Below are 16,120 nucleotides of genomic sequence, written 5' to 3'. Positions count from 1 at the left end.
CCCATCTTGCTATCCTTCCTGTTAAGTCTCCTTGCTGCAACAAGGACTTCAGTGGATGCTCTGTTAAGACCACAATCTTGTGCGCCTGAAAGTAATGGTTCAACTTCTTTGAAGTCATTACTAGGGCTAGCATTAATTTCTCCAGTGGTAGATACCTTGTTTCTGCATCGGCCAAGGTTTTACTTACATAATAAACAGCCTTTTGTTCCCCTTTTTCTTCTCGGATTAGTACTGCACTGACTGCGTGTTCTGAAACTACCAAGTACAAAAACAGTTCCTCCCCTGGTTCTGGATTGGAAAGAACCGGAGTTGTGGTCAAGTACTTCTTTATTTCTGTTAAAGCGGCTTCGCATTCTTCTGTCCACAGAAAGTCTGTGGCTTTTTTCACTAAGTTGAAGAAGGGTCTGCATTTATCTGAGCTTCTGCTGATGAATCTGTTTAGGGCTGCGGCCCTTCCAGTAAGCATCTGAACCTGTTTTGCCGACGTTGGGCTCTTCAGCTCTAGGATGGCCTTGATTTGGTCGGGGCTAGCCTCAATGCCTTTTCTTGTTACCAGATACCCTAAAAACTTACCTGATCCAACTCCAAACGCGCACTTTGATGCGTTGAGTCGGAGCCGGTATGTTTTGAGTATATCAAAGACGTCTTTTAGGTCGGCAAGATGACTCTCAGATTCCTTGGTCTTCACGACCATGTCATCGATGTAGACTTCTACCATTTTGCCAATTAGGTGCTTGAACATCTTTGTTACTAACCTTTGGTAAGTTGCTCCTGCGTTTTTCAACCTAAAAGGCATTACCTTGTAATAGTACAGGCCTTTAGGGGTGATGAACGCGGTCTTTTCCTCGTCTGGAGGGTACATGGCAATCTGGTGGTACCCCCTGTATGCATCCAGAAAACTCATCCTTTCATGCCCTGAAGTAGCATCTATGAGCTGGTCAATCTTGGGCAGAGGAAAGCTGTCTTTGGGGCAGACTTTGTTGAGGCTGGTAAAGTCTACACAAACCCTCCATTTGCCGTTCTTCTTCTTCACCACTACTGTGTTGGACAGCCATGTTAGGTAGTGAACTTTCCGGATGGCCCTGGCCTCCAGAAGTCTATCTACTTTTTCCTCTACTGCTTCGACGTGCATTAACGTCGGTCTTCTGGCTCATTGAATCACAGGTTTTGCCGACCTGTCGACATTCAGTCTGTGGCAAGTGACCTCGGGGTCAATGCCAGGCATCTCGTAAGGTGTCCAGGCGAACACCTCTATGTTGGCTCTCAAAAAATCTTCTAGTTCTCTTTCCTCTTCTTCGGCTAAGCTTGAGCCGAAAAGAAATAAGCGTTCCTCGTCGCCCTCCTGGACAAGGATTTTCTTTAATGTCTCTTCACTCTTTTCGGTTGGCTCCTTGCCGATATCATCTAGGACCTCTATGTCCTCATCTTCAATCTCTGCCTCTTTTGGCTCTCGAATGCTGCAAGTAGACTTTATTGCTGCCATGGAGCAATTTTTTGCTTGCAGTTGATCTCCTCTGACTTCTTCAATCCCATGTTCTGTTGGGAACCGTAGTAATTGATGCAATGTTGAGGGAACTGCCCCCATTACATGCAACCATGGTCTTCCCAAAATGATGTTATATGGCGAGGGTGTGTCAATTACCATAAATTATGTCTTGATCTTCTTAGTACCAGCTTGTACTTCCACGCTTGCTGCGCCCAGTGGCCATGTCGGCGTTCCATTGAAGCCGACCATCGGGTTGCTGGATTGTTCCAGGTCGTCAGGATGAAGGCCCAGCTCCTTGTAACATCTGACGTACATGATGTCACAAGAGATGCCTTGATCTATTAGGATGCGTTTTACTTGGCATTCCCCAACCTGGAGGGACACTACCAAGGCATCATTATGCGGATGCTGGACCATCTCTAGGTCAGCTTCAGTGAAGGTTATCATTGGTCCTTGGCATTCTTCAGGCCGAGGTCTTTTGTGTCTGACCTGGTTCACGTACTGTAGGTGTTTTACTCTTTGGGTTTCTCCCCGAATGTCGCTTTCGTTCACCTTTGAGTGAATTACATTAACCACCCGTGGTCCTCCTGCCTGTGGTTGTTGAGCTGGGAGAGGCGGAGCTGCAGGTGCTTGAGGCAATCTTGTATGTTCTTCTCTTGTCCTGGCCTCATCAATAAGGTCCCTCAGATGGCCTTGCCTTACCAAGTCTTCTAAGTGTGCTTTTAGGGCTCTACAACCCTGAGTTGGGTGCCCTTCTTCATTGTGGTAAGCACAACGCCTACCAACGTTTCTTCCCATGAATTCCCCTGGTGTTCTTGCCGGTGTCCTGAAATAGGGTTGATTTCATATTTGGTCCAGGACTTTATGGATAGGGATTCGGAACACCGTCGTCACTGCTTGTTTACCCTTCAATTCTGTTTCTTGTTTGGTCGGCCCGTGGTTACCTCGGCCTCGCTTCGGCGAGCCGTTTCCCTTCTCCTACTTCATCTCTTTGTTTCCCGACGTATCTTCCTCGGCTCTGGCGTACTTCTCGATTCTCGCCATGAGTTTTTCCATGCTTTTTGGCAGTGTTTTTGCCAAAGACTTCCGTAGTGGGCAGTCATCTTTCAGGCCGTTCTTGAAAGACACGACCGCCACTTCTTGCTTACATTCGGGTATTCGATTGAACACCTCGTAGTACCTCTTCGCGTAGGCCCTAAGGCCTTCTTCCTTGGTGATTTTTAAAGCCATCAAGGCGTCGACCCTCAAGGCTGTAGTTTGTTTGCCACAAACCTGGCCACAAACATCTCGGCCAGGCCTTCCCACGTCTTTACGCTTCCCTTTGGTAACTTATGGAACCAATCGGATGCAATTTCCCCAAGGGATGAAGGAAATACTTTGCAGAGCAACAGCTCGTTCCCACTGTATAATGCCATTGAGTTCAGGTATAGTCCAACATGAAAGTTGGGATCTGACTTACCATCATAAATTTGGAACCTCGGCATACTGAATCTCTTTGGTGCTTCAAATTTGTCCAGTTCCACCGAGAATGGTGTTCTCGGCTTAACTGGGGAAGTAACTTCGGCTTCAACATTCTGTTGCCTCCTGTTGAGGTAATCTCTCAAGTCTTCTTTACTCCTTCCTGGAGCTCGGCTATCTTTCGATTTCAATTTCTTCGGTACACTACTTTCGGCCTCGTGGTGGGCTCGTTTTGATCTTTCTCCATGTGTTGTGTTAAAGCAAAGTGCCTGCCCTTGAACATGGCGATGTTCTTTGGGCACTGGATCTTTCGTGTGATACGTCCTTCGGGACTCTTCTCGTCTCGGTTCCTCTCGTCCGCCTTCCCTAGAAGGTTGGTGAGAGTGCCTTCCGCTCCTGGTGTGCTAAGGGACTTCGGGGATATTCTTCCTCCTCCCTTCTGGGCATTGGTTGCTGGCATCGGTGTATCCTGCAACGGGTATGGTGACTGCATGACATTATTTTGCATCATGAAGTTGACGACCGACTGTAGGTCCGCCAACTTGTTTGCCAAGTCTTTTACTTCCTCATCCCTCCGTAGGCACCTATGCCTCCATACCTGAAGGTTATCTTCGTTATAGTACTTGCCTTGGTCTGTCTTCTTTGAAGTGTTGCCCTCCTGGCCGACGTCTTTCTCTCCGTGGCCCTGGCCATGAGTTTCTGTGTTGTGGTTGTCTCCTTCAAAGTCAAGATCAATTGGTCTGCCACTCCCAGCAGGAGTGTCGCCCCCAATGTTTTCCTTTTGTCCGTTACTGGCCATCTATTCTTCTAAGATTCCCACAGACGGCGCCAAATTGTGTGGGTGAAAATCTGACCACACTGCCCGACTAGTAATCAGCTGGAGAGCACTGGCAGAATAGATGGCTTCAGCAAGCCTGTAATAGAAAGAAAAGACTCCGGTGGTGGCTCTTCCACCCGGGGGCACTCCGACGATCAAGTCAGTATATCTCTCTAAAATAATCAAGTGCTGAAACTCACAAGCTTGAGTATCTAACTGTGTACCTTAGACCCACGGGGGTGCCTCTCTTTTATAGTTTACTCAATCCAAGTCCTACTAGAAGCCTGACTTCTATGGACTTCAATTTAGTACTTACTTTGGATTCCTCAAGAGATAAAGATAAACTCCCTAAGAGTTTTATCCTTATCTTAGCAAAGTCTTCTCTTTTATCTAGGACTCTTGTCCTTTATCCGCTTATCTCAAATTCCGATATCTTCGGAGATAACCTCGGCCTAGCCAAAATAACCTCGACACAACTACCACGACACGTGGCACCTCGGCTGACACGTCGGCGTCACCATACCACGTGTTGGTACTCAGAAAATATATCCCCACAATATAGATTTTTGTAGAGAAGCTTCACAATCATTTTATTTTGACAAATTTAACTTTTCATTATATAAGTTTTTGTATTTAGATAACTTGTGATTTTATTTTATTTTTTTTGATCGATTCACATATTTAATTCATTTGATTAGATTTATCTTTAAAAATGAACCGTCTCAAAATTATATATTTCATTTAATTTTATGAAAAAAAATATATATATTTTTTAAGAAGAATGTTGAAATTTATTTCAAAATTGATAAGTTGTGTTCCTACCAGGACCATCTCTAACAATTTTTGGACTCGAAGCGAGTTCCTGATAAGGGACCATCTATACGTTTAAGAAAAAAATAATTGTAATTAAAAGATTATCCATCATGTTTTTTTTGGACATAAAATTTAGTTACATATATGGCAAAGTTTACAATAAAAAAATGGTTAAAAATCTAAACAAAAGTACTAAATAAAAAGTAAATAATTTGTAACAAAATATCACTTAAACACCACCTTTCTCGGATTTTTAGTTGTAAAATTGCTAATCAAATTTATATAATCCAACTTATCAACTAAATATTTTTCAATGGATAAAATTAGTGATCCATTCAATCTTTATTGTGACATAAGTAAGATTTATTCAATTTTAAATTTGATTTTTTTGTCTAGAAACAATTATAACTAACATAATTAATCGTATTCTAAACACAATCCATAAATTTGAGAAATAATCATCCATTAATTTCAAATAACTCATCAAATCAATAGACTTTTTGATTTTTTTTTTTTAAAGTAAAATCAATCATTTATTAATTTTAAACAATCATCTTTTTCTCTTATTAATTTTGAATCTTCATTAAATTTTGTCAAGATCTTTTAAATTTAGATGATTTTTTTTATAAATTAATATAATAATTAAAATTATTTTAAAATATTTTTTAATTAATTTCCGGGCCCCAAAGTGGGCGAAAGCCGGCCCTGCCTGGACAAAATCATCTCTTACCAAAGAGAGTCAACAATGTTGCACAATCCCGAGAGCCGCCTATGACCTTTTTTTAATAAATTATTATATGTTACCTCTTTTTCTTTTCTTTTCTTTTTTTTATTGATCAAAGTATATGACAAGTTATTATATATTTTTATTAATTTCAAAATAATTATTTTTAAACAAAAAAAGGGTCTTCTTCCAGTGTTGCAAGACAAAATAGAAATCCATGGTATATATCATTTTTTGTCCCCAATGTTGGCTCAAAGAAAATTCTCACACTTCTTTGAAACCACCTAATAAAAACCACCCATGAATTTCTAGTTCTCCACTTTTATGAACATTTTGAGAAAAGCAAAAGAGAAGAGTAATGGAAGGAGAGATCAACAACTTCATAGTGGTATGGATCATAGTCTTTGCTTCTCTATGCTACTGTCACACCATAGGTAAGTTTATCCCCAAAGGTACAACTAGACTCTTTGCTATTCTTCCCATCATTTGCCTCTTTCTCTACCTCCCTCTCAATCTCACCACCATCCACCTTGGAGCCACCACTGCTTTCTTCATAGCATGGCTTGGCAACTTCAAGCTCCTCCTCTTTGCCTTTGGAAAACCACCTCTTTCCTCCAACCCACCAATCTCTTTGCCACTTTTCATCCTTTTTTCTACCTTACCCATCAAGGTTCAAGAATCAGATCTTCTGTCCCACTCTCCTAAATCACTGGCAAAGAACATGATTTGTCTCTCTGACTCTGATCAGGTAACAAATAAAGGGTTTGGGACAGGAGAGAATCGGACAGAAGATCAGAAATCTCAAAACACACAAATAAAGGCATTCCCATCTCACCAAACCACCAAAGAGAGCAATAAATCACCTTTAAACTATGCTACAAAGATCATGATTGTAGCTATGCTTGTGCAAGTGTACAAGTACAAAGACCATATTCATCCCAAGATCATCTTGGTGCTTTATTGCTTCCACATTTACTTCATGCTAGAGCTAGTGCTAGCCATGATGGCAGCCCTGGCTAGAGCCTTGGCTCGGTTAGAGCTCGAGCCACAGTTCGATGAACCATACCTCTCTACCTCACTCCAAGACTTTTGGGGCAAGAGGTGGAACCTCATGGTAACCAGTATCCTGCGCCCCACCGTATACGATCCTGTCCGCTCGATTTCGGCCCGTCTGATCGGACGAAAGTGGGCCCCACTTCCAGCAGTACTAGCAACATTTATTGTGTCTGGGGTGATGCATGAATTGATCTTTTATTATACTGGAAGATTGAAACCCACATGGGAGGTGAGTTGTTTCTTTCTCATCCATGGGGTGTGTTTGGCTGCCGAAATTGGGATTAAAAAAGCGTTAAAGGGACAATTCATGGTCCCGACGGTGGTGTCTGGCCCGGCGGCGCTGGCATTCGTGGTGGTTACCGGTTTGTGGCTCTTCTTCCCGCCGGTTTTACGCTTTAATGCCGATGTTATGGCTAAGAGAGAGACTGCTGCATTTGTAGAGTTTTTGAAGGTTGTTTTTGGTAGAGTCTCTAGATTTGGATCTTTCAATCTAATTAGTTCATAGATTACAATATAATTCATCAAATCAACTAATAATAAAATTGTCTTGATTTTGTTTTCTTGTTTGTAATGATATTTGGCATTGGCATTGGCATTGATATTAGAAAAATTAACATATACAATTTTAAATGCGTCTCAAGTTGAAGGATAAATCACATATGCATTTGTTGTGTCGTATTATTTGGTACACTTTAATCATTGTTTTTAGCATTAATATTTATAATTCAGACATATGTTGATTGTTGACTTTAAAACGTTAAAAAACTATTAGATTTTGCATTGAAAGAAAGAATTGAAATTAAACAATCATGCTTGTCTTCTAGTGTAATAAGTGCTTAGGGTCAATGTAAACATATTAAATGGAAGAGATTATGATAACTGAGAATAAATAATATCCCTAGTCTTCTATAGTAATAAGTGCTTAAGGTCAATTTAAATAAATGGTAGAGATTATGATCCTGAATGTTTTAAACAAAGTGTCATGGTCAATCTAAATTATTTTTGAATGTATCATATTAGCAATTTCTTAGCAGGGAAACTTTTAACTTTTTTAATTCAATTTAAAAATTAAATACAACCTTCTCACGTATGAAGTCTTATAAATTGGTAGACACATCACATGCAGGAGAATTGTATTCAAATTTATCATCAGATTATATACGCATAAAGAAGTTATTTTAACAATGGACACAACTTGTCTCTAGTCTATCTTGTGGACTGGACTGTGCTATTTCGGCATGCAGGGCTCCTCATAAGTTCTGTCTAAATGATCCAAACCGTTCATTTTCTTGGCCACAACATGTAAATCATCAGTAAAAAAATCAAGTCGATCCAATAACCGTAATCACCTTAGTTTATTACATTTGTTTCTCAAAAAAATAGATAGTCTACTGTTGAGGATCATAGCTCAGGCAGAGGCAGCATCTCAAGCAGCTTAGGCTGCAGACGCAACAGCTCAAACATCTGCTACAAAAGCAGCTCAGACTGTAGCTCACAACTCAACTTAGCTGAGTCATCAGCTAAGATATTTTCTTGTATCTGTTAGAGTTAGTTACAAGAGTTTGTTAGATCAGTTATAGTGTTGGTTAGGCTCATTATATATAAGTATGACAAATGTATTCAAAATAATTCAATTGAGTATGAGATATGATTTGAGCACAAATTCTTTATGGTATCAAAGCTTTGAGCTCTAACAAGCAACTTCATCATGGCATCACCATCACCATTATCTTTTTCGTTTTCTTCAAATTTGAGTCTGCTGATCTCCAACTTGTCATCCTTTGTGACAGTAAAACTTGATGGATCGAATTTCATCATCTAGTAGACACAGATCTCAAAAATTCTCCGAGCAACCAATCTTATTGGTTATATGGATGGATTAATCACATATCTTTCATCTATAATCACTGATTTAACAGGTGGTGTAGTTCCTAATCCAAAATTTCTTCAATGGACCATGATTGATACACACTTGCTAAGTTGCATCACTGCAACTCTTACACTTGTGATCTACTCTTCTATTCTTCAATTTCATCATTGTTCTGAGGTTTGGACTTCGTTGTAGAAGTGTTTTACATCTCTGTCTCGATCACATGTGCATCAATTGAAAAATAAACTGAATAGTGTTGTCAAGAAGTCCAATACAATGGAAGAATATCTATCAAAGATCAAGGTCATAGTCAGTAAGTTAGCTCTGGCTTCTGTTTTCATAAATGATGAAGATTTGGGCTTTATTACTCTAAATGGTCTTCCATCTGAGTATGATGCATTTTCTACTACTATTCATGCTCGACCAGATGTCATTACCATGGAAGATCTCTCATCTTTGTTATGTTCTAAGGCTCTTCCTTTAGAATCCAAGCATAAGAAATCTGCGGAACTAACTATAGCATTTTCTACAGTTAAAGAATCGTCGATTTGATTCTAGAGGGGAAAGAGGTGGCCATACCTATAATCAAGGTAATTACAGAGGTTATGGTAATCAAGGTAGTTACAGAGGTTATGGATCTTCCAGAGGATCTGGTGGTAGATTTGGTTCATCTCGCGGCAAAGACAGATCCAATCAGGTTTAGTTCTGTCAAATCTGTGAAGGATCCAATCATTCAGCCCTAGAGTGTTGGCATCGCATGGATCCTCAGTTTCAGCCTTCACAATCAAACCATCTCCATCACCAACAACAACCGAGAGCTTTTGTTACTGCTTCATCTGCTTCTCTGTCTCCTTTATCTTCTTCTGTTCCCATTCCTTGGTACCTGGATTCTGCAGCAACAAATCACACGACCAACGATCTTAGTCATTTCAGTTGTTATCAGCCCTATCAAGGATATGATCAAATTACTATAGGCGATGGTAATACTATTCCTATTCAAAATACTGGTAAAGGTCTTCTCCCCACTCATCATCATCTCTTTAAGCTTAATAATGTTTTTCATACAAATGTTTTATCTTCTAACCTTGTCTCTGTTCGAAAACTGGCTCAAGATAACAATTGCATTATTAGTTTTGATGACACTCATTTTCTGATTCAGGACAAGTTTATGAAGAAAGTGCTTCACAAAGGCTCTAATCTTCATGGCTTGTATCATTTCTTCTTATCTACTGCTCATATTACTCATTCTCCTTCTACAGCAGCTCCTACCAGTTTAGCTACTCAAGTGCTTTCTAGTTTTTCTATTCCATCTAGTACTGTTTGGCATAATAAGCTAGGTTATCCTAGTATTTTGAAATTTAAACATCTTAGGCCACATTTACATCTAAGAACTTCTACTTCTGTAAATCTTCAAGACTGTGTTGATTGTTGTGTTGTAAAGAGTCATATATTACCTTTTCATCTGTCTAATTCCACTGTTAATGAACCTCTTGCTTTAATACATAGTGATGTTTGGGGGCCGTTTGCCTCCACTTCTGGTTACAAGTATTATGTTCTTTTTGTGGATGATTTTAGTAGATTCACCTGGTTATATCCATTGTCTTACAAAAGTGAGGTGTATGATAAATTATTTGCTTTCAAAGCTTATGCAGAGAAACAATTTTCTACATTACTTAAGATTCTTAGAACAGATGTGGCACATAATTTTTTAATAACAAAATGAAGACATTCATTGTATCTCAAGGCATTGTTCATCAACACTCATGTCCCTATACACCATCTCAAAATGGTGTAGCTGAACGCAAACATAGGCATCTCACTGAAGTTGCCATTGCTTTACTCAATCATTCTTCTGTTCTTATCCATTACAGGTTTGATGCCATTTCTTGTGCTACCTATCTCATTAATCGACTACCTTCTTCTAAATTGGCTTACAAAACACCTTTTGAAACCTTATTTCATCATCTTCCAGATTTTTCTATTCTCAAGATGTTTGGCTGCCAATGTTTTCCTTGGATCAAGCCTTATACCTCAACTAAATTACAGCCCAAATCAGTTGAGTGTGTTTTCTTAGGCTATCATGCTTTTGTCAAAGGATATAGGTGTCTTGACCCAAAAACTAGCACCATTGATCTCTCAAGACATGTGTTGTTTAATGAGCAAGTGTTTCTTTTTTCTCACTTGTCTTCTTTCTCTTCTTCTTCTTCTTCTCAGTTGCCTTTCCTTCAGTCTTTCTTCTGGTCTTCTCAATCTCCTTCATTTCCATCTGTTTCTACTTCTCCCAGCAATTCTGCTGTTGTGCCTACTTCTCTCAGCAATTCTGCTGTTATGCCTCTCAGTACTTTTCCTCTCAGAACTTCTGTTTCTGCTCCTCTCAGCCATTCTACTGATATGTCTGCTCCTCTCAGCAATTCTGCTACTGTGTCTCTTAGTTCTCCTCCATCTTAGTCTTCTATACCTCTTCTTTCTTCAACACCTCAGTCTTCTATTCCTATTTACTCTATTTCCATTCAATTACATAAGTTATCTATTCCTCCTTCCTCTGGTTCAGTTCCTTCTGTTCCTTTTTCCTTTAACTGGCATCCTATGGTTACTAGATCAAAAGCTGCATTGTCTACTGTTACAACTGCTTCTTCTCCTTCCTATTCTAATATTGAGCCTCATACTCATAAGGAGGCATTGCTCACACCCCTTTGGAAACAAACTATGTTGGAGGAATTTCAAGCTTTACAAAAACCAATAGACTTGGTCTCTGGTTTTCATTCCTCCTAGCAAGACTGCCATAGGTTGTAAATGGGTGTTCAAAATTAAACGAAATTCTGATGGGACTATTGCCAGGCATAAGGCTAGGTTGGTCGCAAAAGGCTATCTCCAGCAGAAAGGTATTTCATTTTCAGGAAACATTTAGTCCAGTTGCCAAATTACCAACAATTCGAATTCTTTTGTGTCTTGCCCTTCATCACAATTGGCCAATTAAGCAACTAGATATTTCTAATGCTTTTCTTTATGGAGTCCTTAAAGAAGAGATCTACATGTTGCAACCACTGGGGTTTGAACATTCTGCTCATCCTTAGGTTGTTTGTCATCTTCACAAAGCTTTGTATGGCCTTAAACAAGCACCAAGGGCATGGTATTCCACATTTTCCTCGTTTCTGCTATCTTAGGGGTTCAAGAACAACAAGTGTGATTCCTCTCTCTTTATTAAACAGACTGGGTCCATCTTTCTTGCCTTATTGGTGTATGTTGATGACATCTTGGTCACTGGCAGTGATGGTTTTCACATTCAGGATCTTGTTACTAAAATGCATCAAGCATTTCCATGAAAGAACTAAGCCTCATTTCCTACTTTCTTGGCATATCAGTTAATACATCAGGTTCCACTATTGTTCTTTCTCAGCAGAAATATGCTCAGGACATACTTACTAAAGCTAGTATATTGGATTGCAAACCTTGCTCTTCTCCTATCTTTGTCAAACCTGGTTTATCTCCTAATTCAGAACAGCCCTTTGATAATCCCTCTATCTGTAGAAGTATCGTTGGAGCATTACAATATTTAACCATTACCAAACCTGATCTGTCCTATGAAGTAAATCAACTTTGTCAACATATGCATAACCCCACTGTTGGTCATTATGCCGGTGTCAAAAGATTACTTCGATTTGTTAAGGGTACACTCTCTCATGGCTTACATATACACCCAACTCTTTTGATCTTCAAGTTTACTCAGATTCAAATTGGGCTGGGGATTCAGTTGACAGAAAATCCACCTTTGGATATTGTGTGTTTTTAGGATCTAATCTCATTTCTTGGTCAGCTAAAATGCAAGCTACTATGTCTAGATCTTCCATAGAAGCAGAATATCGATCTTTACCTCATACAGCTGCAGAGCTAGCTTGGCTTATCATGTTACTTCAGGAATTTTGTATTGATTCTCCTACTATTCCTCTTCTCTAGTGTAACAATGTTTCTGCTATAGCCCTAGCTTCTAATCCTGTTTTTCATTCCAAATCTAAACACATTAAGGTTAATTGTCATTTTGTTTGCGATCGAGTGCTTGCTAAACAACTTGTCTTACACTATGTTCACCATTGATCAATTGGCTGACATTTTCACCAAGCCTTTATCTGTCTCTCATTTTTCCTATCTAAAAGACAAACTGATGTCAGTTCCTCCTTCCATCAGCTTGCGGGGAAATGTTGAGGATCATAGCTCAGGTTGAGGCAACAGCTCAAGCAGCTTAGGCTTCAAACGTAGCAGCTCAAACATCTGCTGCAGAACCAGCTCAGACTATAGCTCACGGCTCAACTTAGCTGAGCCATCAGCTAAAATATTTTCTTGTATCTGTTAGAGTTAGTTACAAGAGTTTGTTAGAGTTTGTTAGATCAGTTATAATATTGGTTAGGCTCATTGTATATAAGTATGACAAATGTATTCAGAATTATTCAATTGAGTATAAGATACTTTTCAAATACTATTTATTGTTCATTTTTTTATAAATAAATGTCATGAACTAACGTAATTAGGATTTTCGGATCGTTCCTTTTTTTTTATATAAATGATTTACACATTATAGTTTAAAAAATTAAAATTAAAATTATCAAAATAAAACTTATGAGGCTGGCCAACTAGGCTTGACAAAACTTATCTTGTTATAACACCAAGAAAAGAACAAATAAAAAATATGTAGATGAGTCAACTAACTACTCCCGATTAAGTTATAATAAAATTAATATGAAAATTTCAAAGATTATCCGAGCTTATTGGCTAAAGCTATAGACTCATTAAATACATCAATGTGGAGCATGTGCGACCCAGAACATCTAAATGCATCACTCTACGGACCCAATGAGCAAGATTCCTCAATTAAGCTGAAGAATAAAGTTGTTGCCATTAAGAAAAGATAAAAAGCTAGACTGAGAATTGTGTCATAATTTCATCAAATGGTTCTGCTGGTGATGAATGATGGCTGGTGTAACCGTGTAATTATGAGTGCCACATGTGACCTACCAAGATTGAATTTGCTTTCATTGACTTAACACTTTTAATTTTTGTTTTTTTTTTTTTTTTTGGCGTAAGTTCCTCAATTATGTGGAGGAAAAAACAAAGAAAATACTAACTTTTAGTTTTTTTCTACAATCTAAATTTTAATAGTTTTTTACTCAATTCATGTGAGATTAATATAATAACTAACCAACTTATATACTATTTATATTGTATAGAGGGAAATCATAAATTAAAATCATATTATCTCTCTATTATAGTTTTCCGGTAATGATCTTATTCTATTTTTTATATCAACAAGATATGTTAGTAAAATTACATAATCTAACGATTTGAATTAAAACTAAAATAAAATTGTATAGAACCAACGTATCCTAAAATGATATAGTTGTGCTTTAATTTTAAACATAGACTATTGAAATATCACAACAAAATCATTACAAAGAGATCCATGGCAGAAATCTTAATCCCATATTTTCATGTCTTACCAAATTTTCTTAATCCTAAATATAAAGTGAATGGTTACTAATATCTTGTATCTAAAGAAAGGATATGGAGTGATTATAAATGAAATTATGTATAATATTTATCAAATATTTTGTATATATATGCAAGTGGATGCCATGTGCCAAGTTATGGAACTTTAATATTTTTTTTTTTTTTTGAATTCACATTAAAAATTTGGATGATGCCATTGAAAGTCTAATAGCCTTGGCCCAAGGTTGTACCAACTTTAAAGTAGTCATTTTAGCATTTAATTATAGGTAGTTGACAAAAAAACTATTATCAAATTGCTTAATAAACAACATAGTGCCTTATAAATTTATTCTTCCAATATATAGAAATTAAAATTCAACACTAAAACAAATGATAACACATTATTTACTATAAAATTTTGATAATTCATAATTGTAACCCCTCAAAGTAAGGTAAGAGCATTTCCAATGATGTTTGCTAAAATAACATTGTCATTTCTATAATTTGGTAATGAATAGTGCTATTTTGTCAAATTATAGCAATTATGCTCCAATGGTCACATGCTATTTTGGCAAATCTCAACCAACTTTCCTTCCAAATTTGTAGGTGTTGTTTAGATATAAGTTTTTTAGTGAATTTTTTTTTTTTTTTTTGTCTTTTGTGACTTTTTTTAAATTATTTCTAAAAAAAATTATATCTTTACATTATTCCTAACTAGACAAATATAAATAATGAAAAAAAATTGAAAAATCGAAACATTTATAGTTGTTGTTTGTACTGATTTTAAACTTTTTTTTTTTTCCAAGCAAAAAGAGCACAACAGCTCTTTTGCCTTTCCAAAGACAGATTACCATCGCCCATCTTAACCATTTCCAACGGTTGAGATGAATGATCCAGAATCATCTTGACTCTCCACTATGTCCTCACTCTCTCTTTCTCTCACCATTCCTTATCCTTCTCCCTCTCAGTCTTCATCTATCTCTCTTTTCCCTCTCTTCAATCGGCGACGGTGTCTACCCCAAATCGCCCACTCTCTCTCTCTCTCTCTCTCTCTCTATCTCTCTCTCTTTCCATTTCCCCATCTCTCTCTCTTTTAGTCTCCATCTATGTCTTTTTTTCCTCTCTTCGATAAGCGACGATGTCTACCTCAAATCGCCGAAGACCAACATTTCCCCTCTCTCTCTCTCTCTCTCACTCTATCTGTCTCATTCGCACTTTCACTCTCTCTCTCTCTCTCTCTCTCTCTCTTCCCCCTCTCTTCGATCAGCGACGGTGTCTACCTCTAATCGCAGAAGACCAACCTTTCATCCCTCTCCATTTTACTCTCACTCTCACTCTATCCCTCTCCCTCTATCTCCCTCTCACTTTTTTCTCTACTCTCCGGTACTGCCAATCACCATCATCTACTCCCACAATTCTCTCTCTCTCTCTCTCTCTCTCTCTCTCTCTCTCTCTTACTCCTAGAATGGATTGGCGACGTTGGACAAGATCGAAGAGACGATCGCCGATTTTGAGCCAAGGACCATCAGATCTGCTCTCATCGCCAGCAATATCTTCACCGCTTCCTTCGACGCTATGACTCACCACTAGATCTACTTTGAACTACCAAAATCCAGTATTTATTATTTTTCAGTTTTGTTCATATTTTAAGATTTGGAGCTATGAAATTGCTTGTTGAACTCCAATGAAATTGTTAAAAAAATTTTGTTAAATCTGAGATTTGTTGAATTTGTTTGAGATTTTGCTGAGATTTATTGATTGTTGTTGACTGATTTTGTAATAAAAAATAAAATAAAATAAAATAAAAATAAACTTTGCTAATTTCGGGTAAATTAAAAAAAAAAACTTATTGAAATTTTCTTTTTGGTGAATTCTGATTAAAAAAATTGGTGAAACAGTTGCTGGGTGGGAGAAAGTGAGGGAAATAGTTGGTTTTGGCTGAGTTGGCACAAATGATAGCTGTCAAAGCTTGTGTCAAATTTGATACAAGCTTTGGCATTTTCTATATTCAAACATTGGAGCATCATTTTTCAACATAGTTGCTATATTATAGCAATGACAGCTCTAATGGCAAACCATTGGAGATGCTCTAATTATTTAGTATTTCTTGAAGTACTTATTCACCTAATTTTTTTATCAAATCATGTCATGAAAAAACTTTACGGATACAACAATACTAACTTGATAAATTTTGTTTGTAAGAAAATACCACATATATAGTGCTTACACCGAAAATATTTAACAATTTTTTGACAAATGATAGTTCGATTACTTAATTATTTTACTCAGAATAGTTTCATCCATTTGTTAATCAAACATACAAGCCATTGAATTCCTAGCCTTCAAAATTAATGGCAATAAAATCTCTGTTTCTCTATTGTCCTAATCTCTAAGGAAAGCAAGCAAAAGAGGGGACTA

General features: G+C 37.7%; 1 protein-coding gene across 1 annotated transcript; it reads left to right on the top strand.

Moving 5' to 3' along the window:
* Positions 1–5,472: 5,472 nt before the first annotated feature.
* LOC114277932 (acyl-CoA--sterol O-acyltransferase 1) lies at positions 5,473–6,925 on the top strand. The gene has a single exon (XM_082888333.1). The coding sequence runs from the start codon at positions 5,657–5,659 to the stop codon at positions 6,857–6,859; it is 1,203 nt and encodes a 400-aa protein (XP_082744459.1). The 5' UTR covers positions 5,473–5,656; the 3' UTR covers positions 6,860–6,925.
* Positions 6,926–16,120: the final 9,195 nt, after the last annotated feature.

Source organism: Camellia sinensis, chromosome 9, assembly GCF_055761805.1.
Source record: "Camellia sinensis isolate YWXY chromosome 9, ASM5576180v1, whole genome shotgun sequence".
Classification (NCBI taxonomy): domain Eukaryota; kingdom Viridiplantae; phylum Streptophyta; class Magnoliopsida; order Ericales; family Theaceae; genus Camellia; species Camellia sinensis.
This window is presented reverse-complemented; position numbering and strand designations above follow the sequence as displayed.

What these genes read in the sequence shown, in the direction of transcription:
- LOC114277932 (XM_082888333.1), top strand. Translation starts at nt 5,657, where the DNA reads ATGGAAGGAGAGATCAACAACTTCATAGTGGTATGGATCATAGTCTTT.